This window comes from Ictidomys tridecemlineatus, chromosome 2, assembly GCF_052094955.1.
Source record: "Ictidomys tridecemlineatus isolate mIctTri1 chromosome 2, mIctTri1.hap1, whole genome shotgun sequence".
Classification (NCBI taxonomy): Eukaryota; Metazoa; Chordata; class Mammalia; order Rodentia; family Sciuridae; genus Ictidomys; species Ictidomys tridecemlineatus.
The window spans coordinates 28,689,016-28,711,649 of NC_135478.1; the positions used below are offsets into that span (position 1 = coordinate 28,689,016).

Below are 22,634 nucleotides of genomic sequence, written 5' to 3' on the forward strand. Positions count from 1 at the left end.
CATGAAAGATTCCATGTCAATGCTAATACTTTACAAAAGCGTTTTAAAATAACTAAGGAACAAGCTAGACAAATAATAAAACAATGTCAAAATTGTGTGACCTTTTTACCACAAGTTAATCTTGGAGTCAATCCTAGAGGATTGATGCCTAACCATATTTGGCAGATGGACGTCACACACTTGCCAGAATTTGGAAAATTAAAATATTTGCATGTTACAATTGATACTTCTTCTGGATTTTTGATGGGCTCCCTTCATGCCGGCGAAAAAACTAAAGATGTTATAGCTCATTGCTTACAAAATTTTGCCACTGTGGGCATTCCAAAACAGTTAAAAACAGATAATGCCCCTGGTTATACGTCTACTTCTTTTAAACAATTTTGCTCATCATTTGGCATTACTCATATAACAGGAATCCCATACAATCCACAGGGTCAAGGCATAGTTGAAAGAGCTCATCAAACTATTAAAATGTACTTATTAAAGCAAAAAGATGGAATTGGGAAGGGGTATATATTCCCCAAAGATAAACTTAAAATAACGCTTTTTACTCTAAACTTTTTAAATTTGGATTCATCAGGACTTAGTGCTGCAGAAAGGCATATGTGTCCAAAAAATGTACATAAGCCCAAGGTACTTTGGAAAGATATTCTAACAGGACAATGGAAAGGTCCTGACCCAGTAATTGTCTGGAATCGGGGGTCTGTTTGTGTGTTTCCACAGGAAGAACAGCAGCCGATTTGGATTCCAGAGAGATTAACCAAGGTTCTGACCCAGAACAGCAGCCGATTTGGATTTCAGAGAGATTAACTAAAATCCTGACCCAGTGATTGTCTGGAGTCGGGGGTCTGTTTTTGTGTTTCCACAGGGAGAACAGCAGCCGATTTGGATTCCAGAGAGATTAACTAAAGCGATTTCTACAGACCAAAAAGAAGATGATTTAGCTCAAATCCATGCCCAAAGATAAACTTAAAATAACGCTTTTTACTCTAAACTTTTTAAATTTGGATTCATCAGGACTTAGTGCTGCAGAAAGGCATATGTGTCCAAAAAATGTACATAAGCCCAAGGTACTTTGGAAAGATATTCTAACAGGACAATGGAAAGGTCCTGACCCAGTAATTGTCTGGAATCGGGGGTCTGTTTGTGTGTTTCCACAGGAAGAACAGCAGCCGATTTGGATTCCAGAGAGATTAACCAAGGTTCTGACCCAGAACAGCAGCCGATTTGGATTTCAGAGAGATTAACTAAAATCCTGACCCAGTGATTGTCTGGAGTCGGGGGTCTGTTTTTGTGTTTCCACAGGGAGAACAGCAGCCGATTTGGATTCCAGAGAGATTAACTAAAGCGATTTCTACAGACCAAAAAGAAGATGATTTAGCTCAAATCCATAATAGCTGATATCCAAAACTCCAATTTGGCTATCCTTACATCTGCGACAGAACCAGGATGCTTTTTTCAATATCTATTTTATTATTGCCCTTTCCCATATCATGAAGTTCTATTTTATTTTTTTGAGCTCATACAGACCTAGGTTAATGTTTTGCTGATCAGTTCTATTTTTTTTTTTTTTGACTATAGAGTTTTTAAACATTGCAATAGAGATTTTACCTGTAAAAAGTTATAAGGCCTTTACTATTATGTTATGTGTTGTATGTATTATATTATGTGTGCACACTTGTGTTTTGTGTTATATGTTTGAATGTACGTATGTCCAATGTACGTATTTCCATATATCATATATGATGAGCGCTCATGAAAAGATGGATCCAAATATTTTTTTTTATTCACGTGATTTAAATGGTTTAATTTAAATTGGGTAAATAACTGTTAAGAATTGTTTTAATATGTAAACAAAAAAGGAGGTTAACAGATCTGTTTGTTTACTCTCACCTTTCATTTTCATTATATTTAATAATTCTCTTCACTATAATGTAAATTGTTAAGAAAATTGTTTTCTTTTAGTGCCTTCTGAAATGTTACCTAATTTTTTCTTTAGCCATTATTGCCAGAATTTCTATCTTCATCCCAGTGCCGATGAAGACAATATAAATTGTTAAGAAAATTGTTTTCTTTTAGTGTCTTCTGGAATGTTACCTAATTTTTTCTTTAGCCATTATTGCCAGAATTTCTATCTTCAGATGAAGATAATATAAATTGTTAAGAAAATTGTTTTCTTTTAGTGTCTTCTGGAATGTTACCTAATTTTTTCTTTAGTCATTATTGCCAGAATTCCTATCTTCATCCCTGTGCCGGTGAAGATAAAGATAAAACTAATCTACAGTTTCTGCAATAGCCATCACTGAACTGCTTACAGAACTTGCACTGAACTGCTTACAGAACTATGTGTCACTTGTATGCATTGTGAACTATCTGTTGGTGCAACGACTTGTGGTAGTGTTGGGGTATTTTTGCTGATGATATCATCGGTGGTACAATTTTCCCAAAAGGAGCCGTCAATTGACTTGGTATATCTTCCTCCCTTCTGCTTGTCATGATCATTCAGCTAAAATTTGGGGGTCAACAGAGGTGAGGCAAAGAACCTCACCCCCCCCCCCCACTGAGACCTCTCCACAGGTGTGGCTGTATACTGGACCGGTAGTCAATGACGGGTAAGATCCAATTACAATGGTACCAACCTAAGACAGGAGGCTGACGCCCTGAGGTCAGCTCATCCGAAGACGGGTAAGGACCATATGTATTGGACAACCTAAGGCAGGCACGGTCCCTAAGCCACATGCTTGTTATTTAAACAGAGAGGGGGAGATGTTGAGAGCCACAGCCAAAGGGGCCCCAGCAAACTTCCAGCTGCCAGCAAGCTTCAGACTGCCCCAGCAACATCTAGCTGATTGGCTCCTCTGCGGTGATGTTCATTGGGCTGTTTCCCTGCCCTTCAGACTGCCAGCTGATGATTGGCTCACAGCGGCCCCATTGGCTCCTCCACGGAGCTGCTCATTGGGTGACTTCTTTGGCTCTGCCCACGCAACCCAGCCAATCAGCCTCAGGAGCAGGAGGATTGTGGGAGGTGGGGAGGCTGGTGTGGGGGAGAGAGGCTTGTGGAAGCCGGTGGTGGCAGTTGGGCTCTGAGGGTTTTTCCCTGGAGCTGTTTTGTTTGGCGTTTGTAGTTCTAAAAATAAAGTTAGTTTCTTTTTGACAAGTGGCTCCTGATTTGTGCCAAGCCAGACTTCGGCACTAAGCAATTCAGTGAGACCCTGTCTCTAAATAAAATATAAAATAGGGCTGGGGATGTGGCTCAGTGGTAGAGTGCTTGCCTAGCATGCATGAGGCATTGGGTTTGATCCTCAGCTCCACATAAAAATAAAGATATTGTGTACACCTAAAACTAAAAAATAAATATTAAGGGGCTGGGGATGTGGCTCAAGCGGTAGCGCGCTCGCCTGGCATGCGTGCGACCAGGGTTCAATCCTCAGCACCACATACAAACAAAGATGTTGTGTCAGTTGAACACTAGAAAAATAAATAAATATTTTTTTAAAAAAATAAATACATATATATATATATAAAACAATAGTAACCTAAAGACTCAATTTCAACTGGGAGTCACTATCCAGCTTGCTACTACAGGAAGTCTGGCATTGTGTTCTGGTGCTTTCCCTAATCATAACAAAATAAGGAATTTTAGCTGCAGTTCAGTAGGTACATCAATTCCAGGGGTTGGCCAGATAGTAATGGTTTGAAAAATAAAGGAATAACTAGTCATTAACAATAATTAACATGCATTCTGCACGTAAAATTTTCTAGTCACTGTTCTAAGCCATTTTACATGAATCATCCCATTTTATCTTCATAATAACTCTAGGTCCTTTTTAACACCTTCTTACAGATAAAAGAAACAGACTCAGAAAGGCTAAGTGAGTTGTCTAAAGATACACAGCCAATAAACTGAACTTTGATTAGCCAGCCTCCAAAGCCTTCCAGACTTCTAACTGCAATGTTAACACATAGCAAATACCATCTTTAGCTGTGAATTTTCTCACTTGCATAACAGCTTTGTTCAGGTCATACGTTAGCAAGTGAAGTTGTTAGCATCTTCAAATATGAAATGGTATGGAAAATGTACAAAGGCCAGGTTATTTTAAGCAACTGCTCTTACAAGAGCTTTAAAACCATTATCTCTTTTGGAAGTGGGGCTCAGACATTCAAATACACTTAGTCGGTAAAAGTTCTAACAGAAAGGGAGTTATTTGGGGGCTGCTTTAGTTACTCTGTGCCTACTGCCTTAAGTGTGGGATAAACGTGTGGTGACTGGATAGATGACTCATATAATGGAGCTTTTCCAATCTCACGTGGACAATCTCGCAAAACATCAGGACCTTTCCAAAACAGTTTTCTGTCACTCAGGGGCTTGGAGGCTGGGAGAATCTGCTCCTGATGTGGGTCTGGTTTGAGGAACTCCTCGCTACTTGAGAGGGAAGAAACCCAGGATCCCAGGAATACTGCAAATCCCGGCTGCAGCAACAGCAGGGCGGCCCATTTCTATCTTGGCACAGGTATAGGCTGGGAACTGCAGCCTGAATGAACGATGGGCTCTTAATGACTTTGGTGGAATTCCGCGCCGGTTGCGGGATTTATGGACCGGACTGAAGGGTGAAAAGGAGCGCTGCTCATTTGACACACCCAACCCACTTTTCCGCGCGGGATGCGCTTCTGAACCGCGAAATCAGCGGAATACGGACTGCGGCGGATACCGGTCCAGCCCAACACGCACGCGCAGCCCCTTGGTAACCGCCAGCCCGCGGCGCACGCGCAGTCCATCCTAACTCTAGGTCAGTCGCGGCCCGGCCCGAGCCCCGCCCCCGCAGGCCCCGCCCCGCTCCCGTGAGCTGAACACCCCATATCCGGGTTCCCGCCGCTGCCGCCCCGCTCATTCAGCCTGACCGGGAGTGGTGTGGTTCCCGACCAAAATGGCGACCGTGGGGCGAGTCGGCTCGTTCGGTTCCTCTCCACCGGGATTAGCCTCGGCTTATACCAGCGGCCCCTTGGCCAACGAGCTCGCGTCGGGCAACGGCGGCGCTGCAGCCGGCGACGACGAGGACGGGCAGAATCTTTGGTAACGATCCCACCCCTCCCAGGGTCCCCGCTGGCTTTCCCAGCCTGGCAGACGCCTTGGGGTCCCGTGCCCGCCGGAGCTCGGCGCCGGGCCCGGCCACTGAGCTCTCGGAGGAGCTGGCCCTGGCGCGCCGAGGCCCGGCCGTCCCTCCCGAGGTGCGGCTCCGGCCCCTCGTCCCTGGCCTCAGCCTGCGCCTTGCTTCCCGTTAGGTCCTGCATCCTCAGCGAGGTCTCCACCCGCTCGCGCTCCAAGCTCCCGGCGGGGAAGAACGTGCTGCTGCTAGGTAAGCGTCCCCTGCCTTGTCGCACCCCTCAGGGTCCACCCCGTCCCGGCCGGGGTCCCGGTGCGCGGACCCGCTCGCTCACTGTCTTTGTGCGGACAGCTCAGATCGACCGCGCCCCGCCTCCTGACCTGTCGCTGACGGCTGGGAAGTCAGGGAACCCCGTCCTCAGCCCAGGACCCGCGGGGACCCGCCCTCCCTCAAGTCCCTCCTCCCTCCTCCTCCCTGGCGTGTGAGGGTGGCCCTGTCAGCCTCCCCGGGGAGGAAGAGAATGGATCGCCCATCTGAGGGATTCTAGTGGCCTGGGGTTTACCTAGTATACAGAGACAGTTTTTGTTTCTTAACAAAAATAGGTAACAGGAAGCTGTCCGTGACAGCTCCAGTGCAAATGGCATGCCATTAATATTTAATAGGCGATTCTTTGTATAATTGACAGAGAAGGTAGAACTAAGACTGGTAGTCGTGATAAATGATCTTATTTGATTCAGCGTTCTCCGGTACAGTGTGCTTGTGTTGCAGTTGCTTTTTTAATAATGCTGAAATAAGCGAAGGGCAGTAGAACACCTTTCCAGTTCATTCCCTTCCGCTAAACGGATGTACTAAGGAGAAATGACCTAATGTCTCAATTTTCTTGATTGTTCTGTATCTCGTTGGTTCTCTGAAGTTATGTATTTTCATCCTTACTGAATGGGGGTGGAGGTAGAGGACTGAGGGAGAACAATTCTCAGTTTCACATTTTTGCAGGTTCAGCTCCTGCATCCTTTACAGGAGAGATTTCTTCTATATTTTAAAAATAAAAGATATTGAAGTTTGGTTTATAAGATGATGGTTAAATTTTAAAACTTTGGTATTGGTGTCTCAATACTTTTTGTCATGTAAATCTAAAAACAGGAAAGGAAACAAAGAAATGCTATTTGACAGGGTCCACAGTTTAATGAATTGTTAGAGAGGAAAAGAACGATTTATTTTTCATGAATACTATAATGTAGAATACATACAAGTTGAAAAATTATCTTTTTACCTGTGTTTTTAATGTGATTGAAAGCACATAGGTTACATTGGCATGGATTGAATAAAGGCCTTATTATATACAAGTCCTTTGATTTTAAGCAGGTTGCTTATCTATAAACGTCAGTTTATTCATCTTTAAAATGGATGTTGTAGAAATAATAATGTCTGTCTCTTGGGATTGTGGAGAGGATTAAATGAGATAATGTTTGTAAAGTGAAGATAGCACAATGCCAATGTAATGAACTTATTTTAACTGAATTAGAAAACATTTGTTTGAACTCTTCAAAAACTTAATTGGTGCCTACATGAAGTGATATTGACAGGGCAGAGATAGGATCAAAAAGTTAAAAAAATGAGAAAATATTTTAAGTTTATTAATTTAAACAAATTACTAATTACTAAAAGATTTTAGACCAGATGACCTCATTGAAATTTATTTTAATTACTTTAGGTTAAATAAGACTTCTTTTCAAATACTGCCATTGTAAAGATAAGATTCCAGAATTTTGTTTTCATTTTATAAATTCCCTCTAGTTATTCTTGTATGTTAGATATTACAGGGTGGCTGGGATGGTTCTGTTTTTGGTGAAACAAAAGTAGCAGTTTTCTTGGTGCCCTTAATTTGCACTGAGGTTTTATTCTTTTTTCTTTCTTCCCCTAAGACCCTTTTGACACTGAATCAATACATAAGACCTAGTGTACTTAAAGGTCCTAGACTCCTCCACTCTTCCATACTTAGAACAGATTAAATTTCCTTTTTATGAACTGAATAGTTCAGAAAGCCCCATCTGGTATCAAGTTATATGAGCTGGAAATTTAATATTTTTCTTTTAGTACCATTGGGATTTTCATAAAGTCCTTTTAGCTTTGAAAGACACTAGTAACTTTACACAAATAGCATTAATTTTCTAGAGTACCTCTCAAGATTTCTTAGAGAAATTTTACAATCTCTTATGGCAGTGTTCAGGGTGTTGTAATAGAGAAAAGAAACATGCAAGTAGAGATTGTGGTTTTTTTTGTAATGAGTTTGAGGATGTTAGGGAGATGCTTGGACCTAATATAGGTCTTTCATTAATGATCATACTCTGGAGTCCCATATATAAAAAATCCAACCTGAGACCATAATAAGACTTTACATTTCCAGAAGTAACCCAGTGTAGGAAAGATGATATAGGCCTATGTAACACCCCTTGCACACAGACACATACACACATATGTGTACACGCACACACACATAGAAGTTGCAGTTATCTTAGATTGCTAAATGACCTCCCTTCCCAAGGGGACAATGGAGTCGAGACTAGGAATATGTGTATGTTGTTAGCTATTCTCAAAACATTTTCATACGAATCTCTATTTACCCTCTTACCCCTCCCCAATCTGGGAGGTGAATGTAATCACCAGTTTATAGATGAGATAATAAATTAATACCTTGTAAGAGGGTTCTCCAAGATCATACTGCTGTAAAATTCATGTATTTTGTGACTGTAGCATGACTTTCCAGCTTGATAGAAGTCTGCAGGGAGAGTGCCAGTACAAAACTCTTCTTACTGTATTGCTATCCTCGACCAAAAGTACTGGTAATTATTGTCATGGAAAAGCCAAATATTTATTAGATTTTTTTTTTTTTTTTTTTTTTTAGTTGTAGATGGACACGATACCTTTTTTAAAATTTATTTTTATGTGGTGCTGAGGACCAAACCAAGTGCCTCCCTTGTGCTAGGCAAGTACTCTACCTCTGAGCTTACAACCCCAGCTGCTGGACCAAATGTTTATGTAACTTACTGAAGAAAATAACTATGGCCATGACTCTTGTGTTTAAGTGTCATTCAATCTACCTAGGCCTGATTCCTGCCAAAATCCAGGAAGACTAACATTTATGTTTAATCTCTTTCTTTTCTTTCATACTGGATATTGAATCCAGGGGTGTTTCACTACTGAGCTATATCTCCAGCAGCCATTTTGAGACAGGGTCTCAAAATTGTAGGCTGGCCTCAGTCTCCCTAGTAACTTTACAGGCATGTGCCACCAGGCCTGGCTTATTTTTTTATTTTTATTTTTTTAATTTTTTTGCAGTGCTGGGGATTGAACTCAGGGCCTGTTGAATGTAGGCAAGTGATCTACCACTGAGCTACATCCCCAGGCCCTAAAGTGTGTTTCAATATTAAAGGTAGGACTTCTTGTGCATATGTTTTAAATAGGTTTAACTCATTATAAATTGCCATTTAAGAACTATTTTTCCTCTTTGTTTTACATTTAATAAATTTTACTATAATTAATTATATTTTTCTAGCTACCTTTAAGTACATTTTCTCTATATCTTGATTGCTTTCCCATGTTTTAGTAAGAAAACTCCCAAAGGAAAATAGCAGTATTCCTAACATGGAACACTTAAATGTACTAGTCATGTAAGGATTGTTTACATACTCTATCACCATGAAGATCAGGAAACAGACACAAATCCGATAAGTAACTTGCTAGAAGGTAACAAAGAAAGGCAAAAGTCAGGATTTGAAATTGTACATTATGGATCCAGAGCCAGTACTCCTAATTTGGTAAATTGAGATTTGTTTGAAAATGCTAATCTGTATGCTAACCTATCTCCCTAAAGGAAAAGAGCTTTCTTTGTGGGAAAAGCAAGAGGGTATTTAGTAGTAAAGGAATTTTATCTGCTATTCCTCAGTATGTCTGTTTCAGCACAAAAGTATCTCATTGATTTAGATTAACTGAAACCATTGTCAACCAAGATATATATGTAATCATGGTTCCCAAGATTTTAGTAAGAAAAGTCCCTAAGGAAAATAATAGTAATACCTAACATGGGGCACTTAAATGTACTAGTCCTGTAAGGATTGTTTACATACTCTCTATCACCATAAAGATCAGGAAACAGACACAAATCTTTTAAGTAACTTGCTAGAAGGTAACATAGAAAGGCAAAAATCGGGATTTGAAATTGTACATTCTGGATCCATATCCATATCTATCTATAATGCCTGGCTTTATAGATAGGAGATCTGTATCACTTTTTAAAAAAATTTATCTATTTTTTTTTTATTAGTTGTTTATATCACTTTTTTGATTTGCAGGTAGTGTGAATTACCAAGAGCTACCTGGCCCTTTGGCAAGTCATTTAAGCCTCATTTTTCTCATCTGCAAATTTTAAACTCTTAGGATTTAGGGATCTCCAAAGCCTTAGACTGGTCTAACATTTTTTTTTTCTTAATTCTAAGTCTTGTGTTTATTTTTAAAGAAGTATTCTAAACCATATTACAGTTGGTTTTAAATCAGTAAAAGTATTCCTTTGCAGATTGGACTGTTTAATTTTATTCAGAGAAGTTTAGAGTCTCTATATTGTTTCTTGAAGGCATTAGTCCAGGGTACTGTGCAGCCAAAAAAAATCTCAAAATGTTGAGTATCATCAAGGATTATATTTGAAGGTCTTTTTTTTTAAAAAACATAAATCAGGAAGAAAACTAGCCTATATTATGCTTGAATTACTGCAAATAGGATATCACAGTGGAACTAGAGAGCTGTTCAGAAGTAACGAAGTAACTTGTAACCATGGAGGGAGTGCAAGGCTTAATATGTGAGGGCTGATTTTAAAAGTAATAAAGAATGTTTAGTCTGAAACTATTAATCTTGTGCAGAGATAGAATTAAAGATCACCAAAATTCCATGACTGGTGGGAAAAATGGATTTTTATTAGTTGAAGTACGTTAATGGTATTTTCTGGCATGATTGGTTATGGGAATATAATGTAAGGAATAGAATTTCTCATATAATACTGAATTGGTGATTTTCAAAGAATTAACATAAAATTTCTATGTGTTTATCATGTGTTACTGCTACTAAAATAGCAAACATAAAGTGAGAGTCAGGTGACATGTTTTAGTGGTTAGTGTCAGCAAACTTTTCTGTACAGGGCCAGATAATAGTGTAGGCTCTTAAAGTCATATGGTGTCTGTTACAACTGTTCAATTCTGTTCTGGTAGTTCCCAAACAGCCACAGACATTATATAAATGAAATGAGCATTCATTTCAGTGTTTCAATAAAACTTTAACTACAGAAACAAGCAGCAGATTAGTTTGGGCCTGAAGTCTGTGAATCTTTGCTTTAGGTTATTGTGGTCATCAATTTTATCAATAAGCAAAGATGCCACTTAATAGAGGTTCCTGGTTAGTAGGTTATGGTAGTTGGTACATATTAGGTGCTTAGTGAATATGTACTGGATGAATGATGAAAAGGTTTTACTTAAAGAGTCATTGTTATTCTAGGTGGAGATACAGTTGAATATAGATTTAAGAACTGAGGGGAGTTCTTAAAATATTTCCCATAGTGCTGTTGTTGAAAACAGAAAAAAGAGGGGCCGTCTGGGGCTGTAGCTCAGTGGCAGAGCGCTTGCCTAGCATGTTTGAGGCACTGGGTTTGATCCTTAGACCACATTAAAAAACTAAACAAATAACATAAAGGTATGATGTCCATCTACAACTACAAAAAAAATTTTTTTTTAAACCCGGAAACTGGCCAGTTGCAGTGGTGCATACTTATATTCCCAGCAGCTTGGGACACTGAGCCAGGAGGACCGTGAGTTCAAAGCTAGCCTCAGAAACTTGGTAAGGCCCTAAGCAACTCAGTGAGACCCTGTCTCAAAATAAATACAAAAAAGGGCTAGGGATGTAGTTCAGTGATTAAGCACCCCTGGGTTCAATTCCTGGTACCAAACCAAACAAAACAAAACCAGAAAATAGCTGGAAGAATCACACGTGAAGATTGCTAGAATGGTTATTCAGCTGATGTGAAGTCTATATGAGAGAGAATGTCAGCAAAAGCACTTTGAATATGCAAAAACAGAAAAGAAGCTTGAATTAGGAAAAAATTCCAAAATTCAACATGGGATCCCGTCACTAATGAGGGAATAAAAATGGGCTAATCTATTTACTTTATTTGTAATATCTGGGCAGTGACTGTTATACCTCACAGATTATCTCTATATTCATTTGTTCACCAAACATTTATTAAAAGTATGCTGTGCAGAAAACGTTTTCCTGGGCCATCTGTGGAAAACAGGGCTGATTTGGTCCCTGCCCTCCGGAACCTATAAACTGGGGAAAAAAATTCAAAGTAGTAAAAACCAAATATGTCACTATAAATGGAAAAGGTGATATATATCTGAGTAAAATTTTGTTAAGCAGGGTGGGAAGGAAAATACTGGGTTGAGGAAACATGTGAAAAGGACCCAATGCATGCTGCAAAAGGCTGAGGCAGTTCAGGCATGGTAGAAGGACCCAGAGGCCCAGGATCTGAAGTTCAGCCCTTCCTGTCTTTGGAAGCTGTGAGATTATTTCATACTTCCTTGGATTAAAGAAACCAAAAGATATTAAATGTAACACACCTCAAAATTGGAAGTCATTACTTAAATTATAAACATAATGTATGTTTCTTATCAGAGAAAGAGAAAAATAGAAGATAAAAAATGAAAATAATGCATGATTCTACCACCTGGAGATAATCAGTATTTTTTCTATGTGTATATTTTTTTTCTTAAAAATAGACATACTTTATATATCATTTTCTAACAAGATTTTTTTTCACCTCATGTACTATGGTTCACTTCATGAAATGTGGTTGTTTTTGTTTTAACTTTAAAAATTATACATGCTCAAAAAAGACAGCTTGAAAAACATCAGTAATAACAACAACAACAATACACATAAACACAGCTCCCAATTACAAAGTTGTTCTCCCATCCCTGAGGATAATCACTATTACTTCTGGTGCAAGTCTTCCCGAAGCTGTACTCAGTGAACAAGTGGAATAGGATCCTTTCATCCCTGTTCACTATTTTCACAGCCCCTGTCACATTCTGCAAGGCTTTCAAAAAAGTCTGGTATACTCAGAATGTTGTAAGTGGGCACAGTCTCTCACAACACTTACCTTTCCCTGCTAGAACTTTGACCTTGGAATCCCCCTCCTGTTATGTACACCCTTGGGCAATCCTGCCCACAGAGTGCTGCCCACAGGGTTGGGCTGTTACTAACAGGGGATGGTTTGGGCTATGAGAGATTCTGGTTTCTTCCTTGGGTGCTCGCTCTACCCTGAATCAGCACTTGGAGAAGGCCAGCTGCCATGAATGGGGACATGCAGCCTGTGGAGAGGCCCAGTGGTGTGGAATGGAGTCTCTGCTGAGGCCTCCTGCCCACATCCATAGGATAGCTTGGAAGTCCAGAAACATGATTTTATTTTCATGTTAATAAATATGGATTTATCCCTTTTGTTGACTGAGTAGTATGTATGGCTGTACTGTAATTATAACTGGTTGATAGATCATTATTGTTAGAACTTATTTTCCACTTTTCCCAGTATTATCTTGGGGATCAGTTGCTAGAAGCAGAATTGTTAGGTCAAAAGTACATATCTTTTAAATCTTTATATATATTACCAAACAGTCTTCTAGGAAAGCTATACCATTTACGTTTCCACCATCAGTATATGGATATATGAGTATTTGTTCAGGATAATTGCCAACACTATTATTTTAATCTTTGCTTGTGTATACCATATTTATTGATAAAAACCATTGCTTTAATAGGATTTTGTCTTCTGGAGCAGAATATCTATTAATAAGCATTGAGTATTTATTGGCCTTAGTAAATGTTTATTGAATTAAACTAAATGATTTTTTAAAGATATTTTTAAAAGATGGACACAATATCTTTATTTATTTTATATGTGGTGCTGAGGATCAAACCCAGTACCTCACAAGTGCGAGGCAAGCGCTCTACCACTGAGCTATAACCCCAGCTCCAAACTAAATAATTTTAATTCATATGTAGCAGGAGTAAGGTAAATGATTAAGAATAAATTATATTTTTAATGTAACATGGATTGCTGAGTGATGAAATCAAAGGTAGGGCTTGGCCAGCTTAAGGATAGGAGCCATCAGGTGTTGTGCCTGTTACTTGTGTTGGGTGTTCTGCTAGGTAATTTATTATATAATATGTTTACTGTTTTACCAAAGAGGGTTTTAAGCCCCGGCTTAGCTAGGTTTCAAAATCGGGTTGTCTTTATATTATATAGCTCACTCCTTGGTATTTTGTAGAGGTGTAGTCTTGAATAGACATGCATAAAAGTTAACTTGTAATCACCAAGTCCTGTAGGTGGGGAGTAGACTCCCTGCTTTTATTCACTGAGGTGAGGGAAAAGATGCCCTCTGTGAAATGGGGAGCAGACTAAAAGCTCCCACCCATCTGGGTCCTCCAAATAACCTAGAGAAGGCCATATCAGAAGAGCTGAACCCAAAGTAGTTCAGTGAGGTCCCTCGTAGTTCTTGTCACCAGAGTTTTCAGATGATTTATTTTATTTCTCACAAAGCCAAATTTTTTTTAAAATATCAATTTTCCAATGTTACTTTCTCTTACATATTACAAATCAGATATATGATAGGTTGAAATTCCTTCTCTACTGATTATCCTGATGCTGTGGACCATAATGTGTCTTCTAACAGCAGTATGGAAATGTGAATCAAATCTCTACAGAGATAGCCGGTGTCTGGCACATGAGCGGGCACAACTCAGAAAGATTACAGTGCTTCAGTCTACACCAGGGAAGGAAACTCAGAAAGAAGAGGCAGCGTACTGCTTAATTTCACCCATTGTCATCCCTTTTTATCCTTCAGCTAGTACTGCTTTACCTTTTAGGATTATTGGAAGGATTATATGCGGTGTTGGTAAATCATTTCAAACAGTGGCATCCTTTGGAAGTATTCAGGTTAGCAGTTGTCAATGGGTTATGTGTTCTTAAGTGTTTTGCATGACTACTCATTTTCACATGACTCATATTTTCTTGTTATCTTTTAAATGCACTGCTGGTATCTTACAAAGAAGTTATATTTCTAGTGTCTCTCTGATCAAGAAGCAATGAATGAGTGAGTGACTTGAAAGACTATGACTGGAAGACTGAAACTTTGAGGTCAGCCTGGCAACTTAAGACTTTGTCTCAAAATAAAATAAAAAGGGATGGGGTGTGGATTAGTGATAGAGTGCCCTGGCTTAATAGTACTGCAAAAAAAAAAAATAGTAATGGATGACAGTAATGATGTTTAATCTATTACCTGTTAGAGATCTGTCAGGAAAGTAAAACAGTGTCATAAGCATGGCTTTAAATCTCTATGGTTTGGGCAACTTTGTGTGAATTTTGAGATTTGTAATCAATTTTGTTTTCAAATTTGAGCTGAAGTGAGAACTGATGGCCTTGTGTGCTTCGTGGTAAAACAAAACTTAAGTGCTTGGATCTTATACTTGACTTACAGAGAATAACTTATTTTTATGGGCGATAGACAGATAATTTGTAATGCAGGTTTATTTGCTGTGGAGAATTTCATTTTAGTCTGATCAATAAACCTGTCCTCCTTTGGTCCATCCATGGTCCCGTGGGGTTTGGACCATGGTCTGTGTTTGAGTGGTCAGCAAGCTAAGGATGGCTTTTTGTTTTTCCAATTTTTAAAGCAGTATGGGAGGAAAATATATGACAGAGACCTTAAGTGGCCTGTTAAAATATTTAGTGTCTAGTCCTTTACACAAAAAGCTTCAGCATGTGGACACGAAAATAGCTCCATTATAATAATATTAATCTAGTGAATTGTTTTGGTTTGTTTTTAAAATATCTTTAACATAGGCTCTTCAAGGGAAAGAAAGGAAGAAGTGCTGGGGAATAATATTGGCCAAATTATATTTAGTGCTTGTATGAATATGTAACAACAAATCCCACCATCATGTATAACTATAGTGCACCAATAAAAAATAAAATATGCCCTCCAACAGAAAATCTAGTATACAAAATGAAAATTAAGGTAAAATGTTCTGTACTTTATAGGAGGGCTTTCATATGGGCTGTTTAAACAGAAACTCTCTGCTTATATAAGTGTATATATAGATCAGTATTTGGCTGGCAGACTTAAAGCTGGTGTGTCTGTTTCACTGCCTGCTGCTGGCCAAGGACCTGAAGATAAGTTAATTTTTCAGCATTGTCTGAAGTTACACAGGCCCCATTGCTGTACTTGCCACTTTAAAAGTATATTATTTGAGGGCTGGGGTTGTGGCTCAGTGGCAGAGTACTTACCTACCATGTGTGAGGCACTGGGTTTGATCCTCAGCACCACATAAATGAATGAATGAATGAATGAATGAATGAATGAATGAATGTGTTGTATCCATCTACAACTAAAAAAAATTTTTTTAAAGAGTACTACTTATGAAGAAAAAAATACATATGCAGTTATTTCTACTTTATTTTACTCCTCAAACTAGTAGTCTATAAAATATTCTCCAAAAATATATTGTAATTTAGAGACTTATGTTTCTTGAATAGTTTGCCCTTAAAAATAATTTTTAATAACCCAATCAATAAATAGGCAAAGGAACAGAACAGACACTTCCACAGAAGAGATACGAATGGTCAAAATATATACGAAAAATGTTCAGCATCACTAGAAATTAGAGACATGCAAACTAAACGTGTACTGAGATTTCATCTCACTCCAGTCAGAATGGCTATTATCAAGAATATAAGTAACAATAAATGTTGGTGAGGATGTGGGGAGAAAAGTACCCTCATACATTGCCAGTGGGACTGCAAATTGGTGTAGCCACCATGGAAAGCAGTATGTAGATTCCTTAGAAAACTTGAAATGAAACCACCATTTGACCCAGCTATCCTATTCCTTGGTCTATACCCACAGGACTTAAAATCAGCATACTACAGTGATACAGTCACATCCATGTTTGTCCTTCAATGGATGAATGGATAAAGAAAATGTGGCATGTATGTATGTGTATATATATACACATACACACACACACACACACACATACATACAGTAGAATATTACTCAGCCATAAAGAAGAATTAAATTATGGCATTTGCCAGTAAATAGATAGAACTGGAGAATATCATGCTAAGTGAAATAAGCCAGTCCCCAAAAACTAAAGTCCAAATGTTCTCTCTGATTTGTGGATGCTAACCCAAAACAAGGGAGGTTGGGGAGGGGAATAATAAGAAATAGATTGGTCTAGACAAAGGGTAATGAAGGGAAGGAAGGGAAGGGGAGGTGAATAGGAAAAGACAATAGAATTAATTGGAGATAACTTTCCTAGCCTTGTATTTTATACACAACCAGGGTAACTCCTTACAAGAGTGGGAACCTAATAGAACAAGTTATACTTTATGTATGTATATTCTGCCAAAATACATTCTACTGTCATGTATAACTAAAAATAAAAATTAATAATAATTTTAAGTGTCTATCAGTTTCAAAGGATAGGCATCCTGAATTTTAACTTTTTTTTTTTTAATGTTGCAATTGCATAGTAGAATAAAGGGAGAAGGTTCACGCTTATTATTTTTGTTTTGGAGGTACTAGTGAACCCAGGGTCTCAAGTGTGCTAGGAAGTGCTGTACTACAGAGCTACACCCCCAGCCCAGGATGGACTTTTTAGTATCTTTAAATATAGTCCAGCTTGGCTGTGGCAAAGTAGCTTCCAACCAGCAACAATGACTGAGAAAAGTTTTTTCCTACATTTAGTGAAGGAAGAATGAGCTTATACTATTAATTGACTGGTTACTGAATGAGATAACCCATTGAGTTTTGTATGTATGGATAATGAAAGATTTTAATAGAATGTAAGGGATTGTCTATACATGGGACACATTTCTGTTTTTGATGAGCAAGCACGAAGTACCTGTTAGGAAATAATATGACATTTTCTAAGCAATTCAGGAGTCTAAGACAAGAGTTTGAGGCCAGCCTCAGCAAATAAGCAAGGCCCTAAGCAACTTAATGAGACTCTGTCTCAAAGAATAAAAAGGTCTGGGAATGTAGCTCACATTCCCAGAGTCCCTGGGTTCAATCTCCAATACCAGGGGGTGGGGTGGGGACAGAAAAGAAAATAATAGGACAGTTTTTCTTCTCTTTAATCTTCTTAAAAGCTAGGTCTTTATATCCTGCTATGGTTAAGAGAACCTGCCCAAAAAGTATTTGTTGAATGAGAGGATAGACTTGATATTCTCTGCAGGAAACAGACCCATGACGTTATGTGATATCCTCAGTGTGTCTGCTGCTATTGGGAGTACAAAGGAGAGCGCTTAACCAAACTTAGGAGTCAAAGAAAGAAAGCTTCCTAGAGACCTGAAGGATAAGCTTGGGTTTTCTCAAGTGAGGGGAAGGGAAGAATATTCTAAAGAGAAGTGACACCCTATGTGAAGATTTAGAGTTGGGAGTGAGTGATGCTTCTCTGCTGCACTGGAAGAAGTTGCTGGAAACTAGATGTCTAGAGCTTAACATTGCAGGTGGGGGGCTGGATATGATAGAGGTGGGCAGGAGAGGTAAAGGGGACTTTGTAAGAAGTGTTGACTTTTATGTCTTGTCTTTTACCTGCAAGAGCCGTGGGAAGACCCTAAAGGATTTTTCTCACATCTTATGAAAATTCCAAACATAGAAAGTAGAAGGAATTTTATAATTAATCTTCATGAATCCCAACTTAGATTCTGCCATTAACATTTAACTACATTTGCTTTATCAGAGGTGTCCTAACTGATTTATTTCAAAATATGTTGTAAATATCAGGAGGTTTCCCTCTAAATACTTGTGCATACATATCATTAACCAGAATTCCTGAACAATCTTAAGAGAGAATGGCCTGATAAGATTGCTTTGGGAAGACCGCTTACCTGTAGGACAGGAAATGAAGTGTGGCATACACTTAATGCTTATTTGTTTTTGTTTGGTTTGTTTCTGGTTTGGGTACTGGGGATTGAACCTGGGGCCTCACACATGTCAGGCAAGCAGTCTACCACTGAACTTATACTTCTAGCTCTCCCTACTTCCTCTTTTTGAGACACAGTTTTGCTAAGTTGCCCAGCCAGGCCTCAAACTTGAAATCCTGCCTTAGCCTCCTGAGTAGATGGAATTACAGGTGTGCACCACTGTGCCAGGCTAATGCTTATTTTTGAGTGATATATTTACAGAGTGAGAAGACAACTGGGAGGTGGCCAGGAGTTAATAAGCTTTTTGCTTAAAGACAACAAAGAAGACAGATAATATCATTGAAAACTCTATATATCTTTGCAGATATTTCAGATAAAAAAAACCCCAAGATTTTGAAGAATCTTTATCTTCATTGGTCTTTTCGATTTTTCATGAAATAGTTCTATTCTTAGGTGTACACATTTGCCATCAAGACAATCATGTCAGAGTGCATTTAGGTATAAAGTGAAAGTCGTAAAAAAAAGTCAATATAATTGAGGCATAAGACTTATGAAAAGAAGAAATGGGCTTAAAATATCTGTAAAATATAAGTGTAGGGGCTGGGGATGTGGCTCAAGCGGTAGCGCGCTCGCCTGGCATGCGTGCGGCCCGGGTTCGATCCCCAGCACCACATACCAACAAAGATGTTGTGTCCTCCGAGAACTAAAAAATAAATATTAAAAATTTAAAAAAAAAAATTTAAAAAAAAAAAAAAAAAAAAAAAAAAAAAAAATATAAGTGTAGATTTCATCTAATTTCCAGGTATTATTAGAGTTGATAGATGAGAGATGAGAGAAAAATAGTTCTTAAAAATTTTGCTCTCATATTTTGTTTCACTAAAGCAAAGTGCTTCTTCAAACATTTTGAGAAACTTTCTCTTTGCCAAGCACTGGTTAGGTTGTTAGAAAATTCTTGGGATTAGGGAGTCAAGAGAATTGCATTCCCAAGGAAGTTGACTTGGCTTTGGGGAGGCTTGAATTCTTACCATTCTATCAATCTTTGTGGCCATTGCCTCAATTTCCTCATCTATAAGAAGATCAGATTTTGCTCAAGTCTCTGATAACCCCAGATGCTATGTTTATGAAATCTTTATTCTCAATGTGATCACTTCTGATTTTTTTAACAGAAATGAAGAATTTTGAAATCATAAGGTGGGGAAAAAGTCTCAAACTAATGTTTAACATATTACATTTATTTGACCACATATTCTTTTATTTTTCAAATTTTATTTTGTAAAGTTTATTTTAAAAAAAGAATTTATAAGGTGCTGAATGCTAAGTATAACTGTCATCATTTAAAATTCCAGAAGAGAGAATCTCAGAATGGTATTTTCAGAGAGAATCAAGAAAAAAGGAATATCCACCTATCACTTAGTTATTGCTGGCTTGTACTGACACACTACCTGACAACTGAGTAGGCTGAAGCAGAAGGATCATAAGTTCCAGGACAGCCTCGATGGTCTAAGGAAACCCTGTCTCAAAATTAAAAGGGCCAGGCATGGTGGCACATGCTGTAATCTCAGCAGTTTGGGAGGCTGAAGAGGAGGATTGTGATTTTAAAGGTAGCCTCAGAAACTTAGTGAGACACTTAGCAACAACTCAGTGAGACCCTGTCTCTAAATAAAATATAAAAAAGGCTAGATATAGTTCAGTGGTTAAGAACCCCAGGGTTCAATCTTCAGTACAGAAAAAGTAAAATAAAATAAAAATAAAAAGGCTGGGGGTGTAGCTCAGTAGTAGAATACTTGCCTAGCATGTGAAGCTGTGGTGTTCTATATTGTCTCCCCATCCCCTGAAAAATTACTTACAGAAGATGTCATTTGTTACAGGATATAACAAGACTTAACAAGAGCAGCAGCAATACTGGGAGAGAGAATCCTGGTGGTGATGGAGTTTGTATCTTTGATTCTGTAGCTACCCAGTTTTCTTCTATCAGATTACCTTTTTGGTTGAAGCTAGTTCCAGCTGGGCTTTTCACATGGCACTAGAAAGCGTCTTTAAATAATCCATGTCTTTTTTTTTTTTTTAATATGTATTTAGGTGAAGATGGAGCTGGAAAAACAAGCTTAATAAGAAAAATTCAGGGAATAGAGGAGTACAAGAAAGGAAGAGGATTGGAATATTTGTACTTAAATGTACATGATGAAGACAGGGATGGTGAGTCAATTTATTTATTTTTAAATTTTTTTTAGTTATTGATATACCTTTATTTATATGTGGTGCTGAGAATCAAACCCAGTGCCTCACACATGCCAGGCAAGGGCACTACTGCTGAACTACAGCCCCAGCCCAATTTATTTCTTAATATACGTTTACTGAAGTCTGTTCTGAGGCATTTTGTTGCTCACCCTAGCCCTTGACCTTTCTTAGTGTATCATTTTTTACTAGACTCTGATATCATGCGGGACAGTTAAGTACTTATGTTTATGTATACCTTATTGATCTGGGATTGGGGTTCACATAGTGATATTTTAAAGCCTCTTAGGGTATTATGGGGGTCATGTAATGATATTTTTAAATAGCTTAGGGTTTTCTGATATATAGATGTTAGCCTTCTGGCTGTCCATGAAGAATTTTAATTTCTCAGTTTATCTTCCCTCAGGTAGTGATAGTTTTGCTGATTCCCTTTTCACTTTTCCCCATTTTCTAATAATAACATAATCTATTCTAGATTTTTTTCATCTGGTCAATCTTTTTTTTCTTATATCAATCATTAGCCTTCTCATTTTTGTATATGATATCTTTAGTAGTCATGGCTTTATCTGCGCTTAGTAAAAATATTAACATGTTGGGCTGGTTATATTGCTCACCAGCCCACATGGTAGAGCCTTTTGCTGAGTGTGAGATCCTGGGTTCAGTCCCCAGCACCACATATGTATATACATACATAAATAAAACACATTATGTACTCTCTTGGCTTTGGGTTAAGATTCATGAAGTAAAGGTTGCTTTGGTGCTCTGGTGGGCCATTAAATCATTTTAGGCCTTTACTAAATTTGTAGATGTGACTTAAATATTTTGTTGAACTTTATCAAAGCTAGTTGATATCTCCTGTGGAGATGCCCTAAAATATAAGTAGTATTGTTAGTTGGATGAAGTGATTTAATACTGTTGCCTTGGTAACTTTCTTTTGTCTGTTATAGATCAAACAAGATGTAATGTATGGATCTTAGATGGAGACCTTTATCACAAAGGGCTCCTTAAATTTTCATTGGATGCCATGTCTCTGAAGGACACTCTAGTTATGTTTGTCGTTGATATGTCAAAGCCTTGGACTGCTTTGGATTCTTTACAGAAGTGGGCAAGTGTTGTTAGAGAACATGTTGACAAATTGAAAATCCCTCCTGAAGAGATGAAAGAAATGGAACAAAAGCGTGAGTAATCTAGAAATATAGGTTTCATATACCAAATATATTAATTAAAATGTTATATTATGAATGAGGTTTAATGAAGGAAACAAAATTGACTACTGTTTTTGAAATTTAATTTGGGTGACATGCTAAGTTTTAATATAGTTTTAAATTGGAGACATACATGATGGTAAACTTTGACTAAGGTGCCTTTTCTTCTTGCCAAAAGATTGTGAGTGTTCACTTTGAGAAGTAATTTTTTAGGGGGAGAAATAGGAATCTTTCTTCAGCTGCTCATTTCCAGAAGTTTTATTTCTTGATAGTAATCTCACCAACTTTGTTCAAATGAAATATGCTTGAAAAGATGTTAATGACATAAATAAAAAGATGTTAAGATGATTGAATTATTTATAAAGTACATAATACATTTTGCACATGCTCTTATGAATTGGAAATTTTCATAGAGATTATGAAAATGAAACAGGATTATTTCTAACAGGTTGTAAACCTGAGAGTTCTTCAATTGCCAGTGTTGAACTTTGCCTAAGGAAATATGTAGATGTAGATGAAATTGTTTATTACCATTAGCCAGTGATAACTTTTAGGGGTAAATTTAAATGTAAGGAAAGAAACTTAAAGGAAATTTTTGTCAAGTCATTGAAAAGGATGTCTAATGCTTTTAATCTGTACTTTTTCTCCCCTGTTGACCTTGGCCTATAGCATTGCCACCCCACCCCCACCCCTGAATCTAATTTATACTAGAGCAGTAATGCTTAGCCTGTGGTCCCTGAACCAACAGCATCAATATCAGTATAGCTGGGAACCTGAAAAAAATTTCACCTCAGAGTACTTAACGAGAAACTCTTGAAGGTGGATCCAGTGATCTGTGATTTAACAAGCTCTTTGGGTGATTCTAGTACATGATAAAATTTGAGAGTAACTGTTAGATTTCAACCACTGATCTTTATTAAAGATATTAGCCACAAGAGCTACTAGTGGTATGTAACATGACCCTGGGTTCCTGGGGACTCCTACTCAGCTATTCAGGATTCCCTATTCCTTAATCTCATGTAATTTCAGAAGTTTTCCTCCATAGGAGTCAATATTCATAATCCATAG

The 22,634-nt window shown here is 38.1% G+C and overlaps 1 protein-coding gene and 1 long non-coding RNA gene across 2 annotated transcripts in view; one reads left to right on the forward strand and one right to left on the reverse strand.

The window, feature by feature from the left end:
* The window catches only part of LOC120891440 (uncharacterized), a 41,023-nt gene extending 35,479 nt beyond the window's left edge, over nucleotides 1-5,544 (reverse strand). Inside the window, exon 1 of the long non-coding RNA XR_013434375.1 lies at nucleotides 5,483-5,544. This is a non-coding gene — a long non-coding RNA (uncharacterized LOC120891440). The remainder of the gene's footprint in view (nucleotides 1-5,482) is intronic.
* Dync1li1 (dynein cytoplasmic 1 light intermediate chain 1) overlaps nucleotides 4,820-22,634 on the forward strand; it is a 33,992-nt gene continuing 16,177 nt past the window's right edge. The window contains exons 1-4 of the mRNA XM_078038228.1: nucleotides 4,820-5,071; nucleotides 5,281-5,354; nucleotides 20,206-20,322; nucleotides 21,309-21,539. Coding sequence (XP_077894354.1) covers nucleotides 4,926-5,071; nucleotides 5,281-5,354; nucleotides 20,206-20,322; nucleotides 21,309-21,539 — 568 coding nt within the window. The 5' untranslated portion in view covers nucleotides 4,820-4,925. The remainder of the gene's footprint in view (nucleotides 5,072-5,280; nucleotides 5,355-20,205; nucleotides 20,323-21,308; nucleotides 21,540-22,634) is intronic.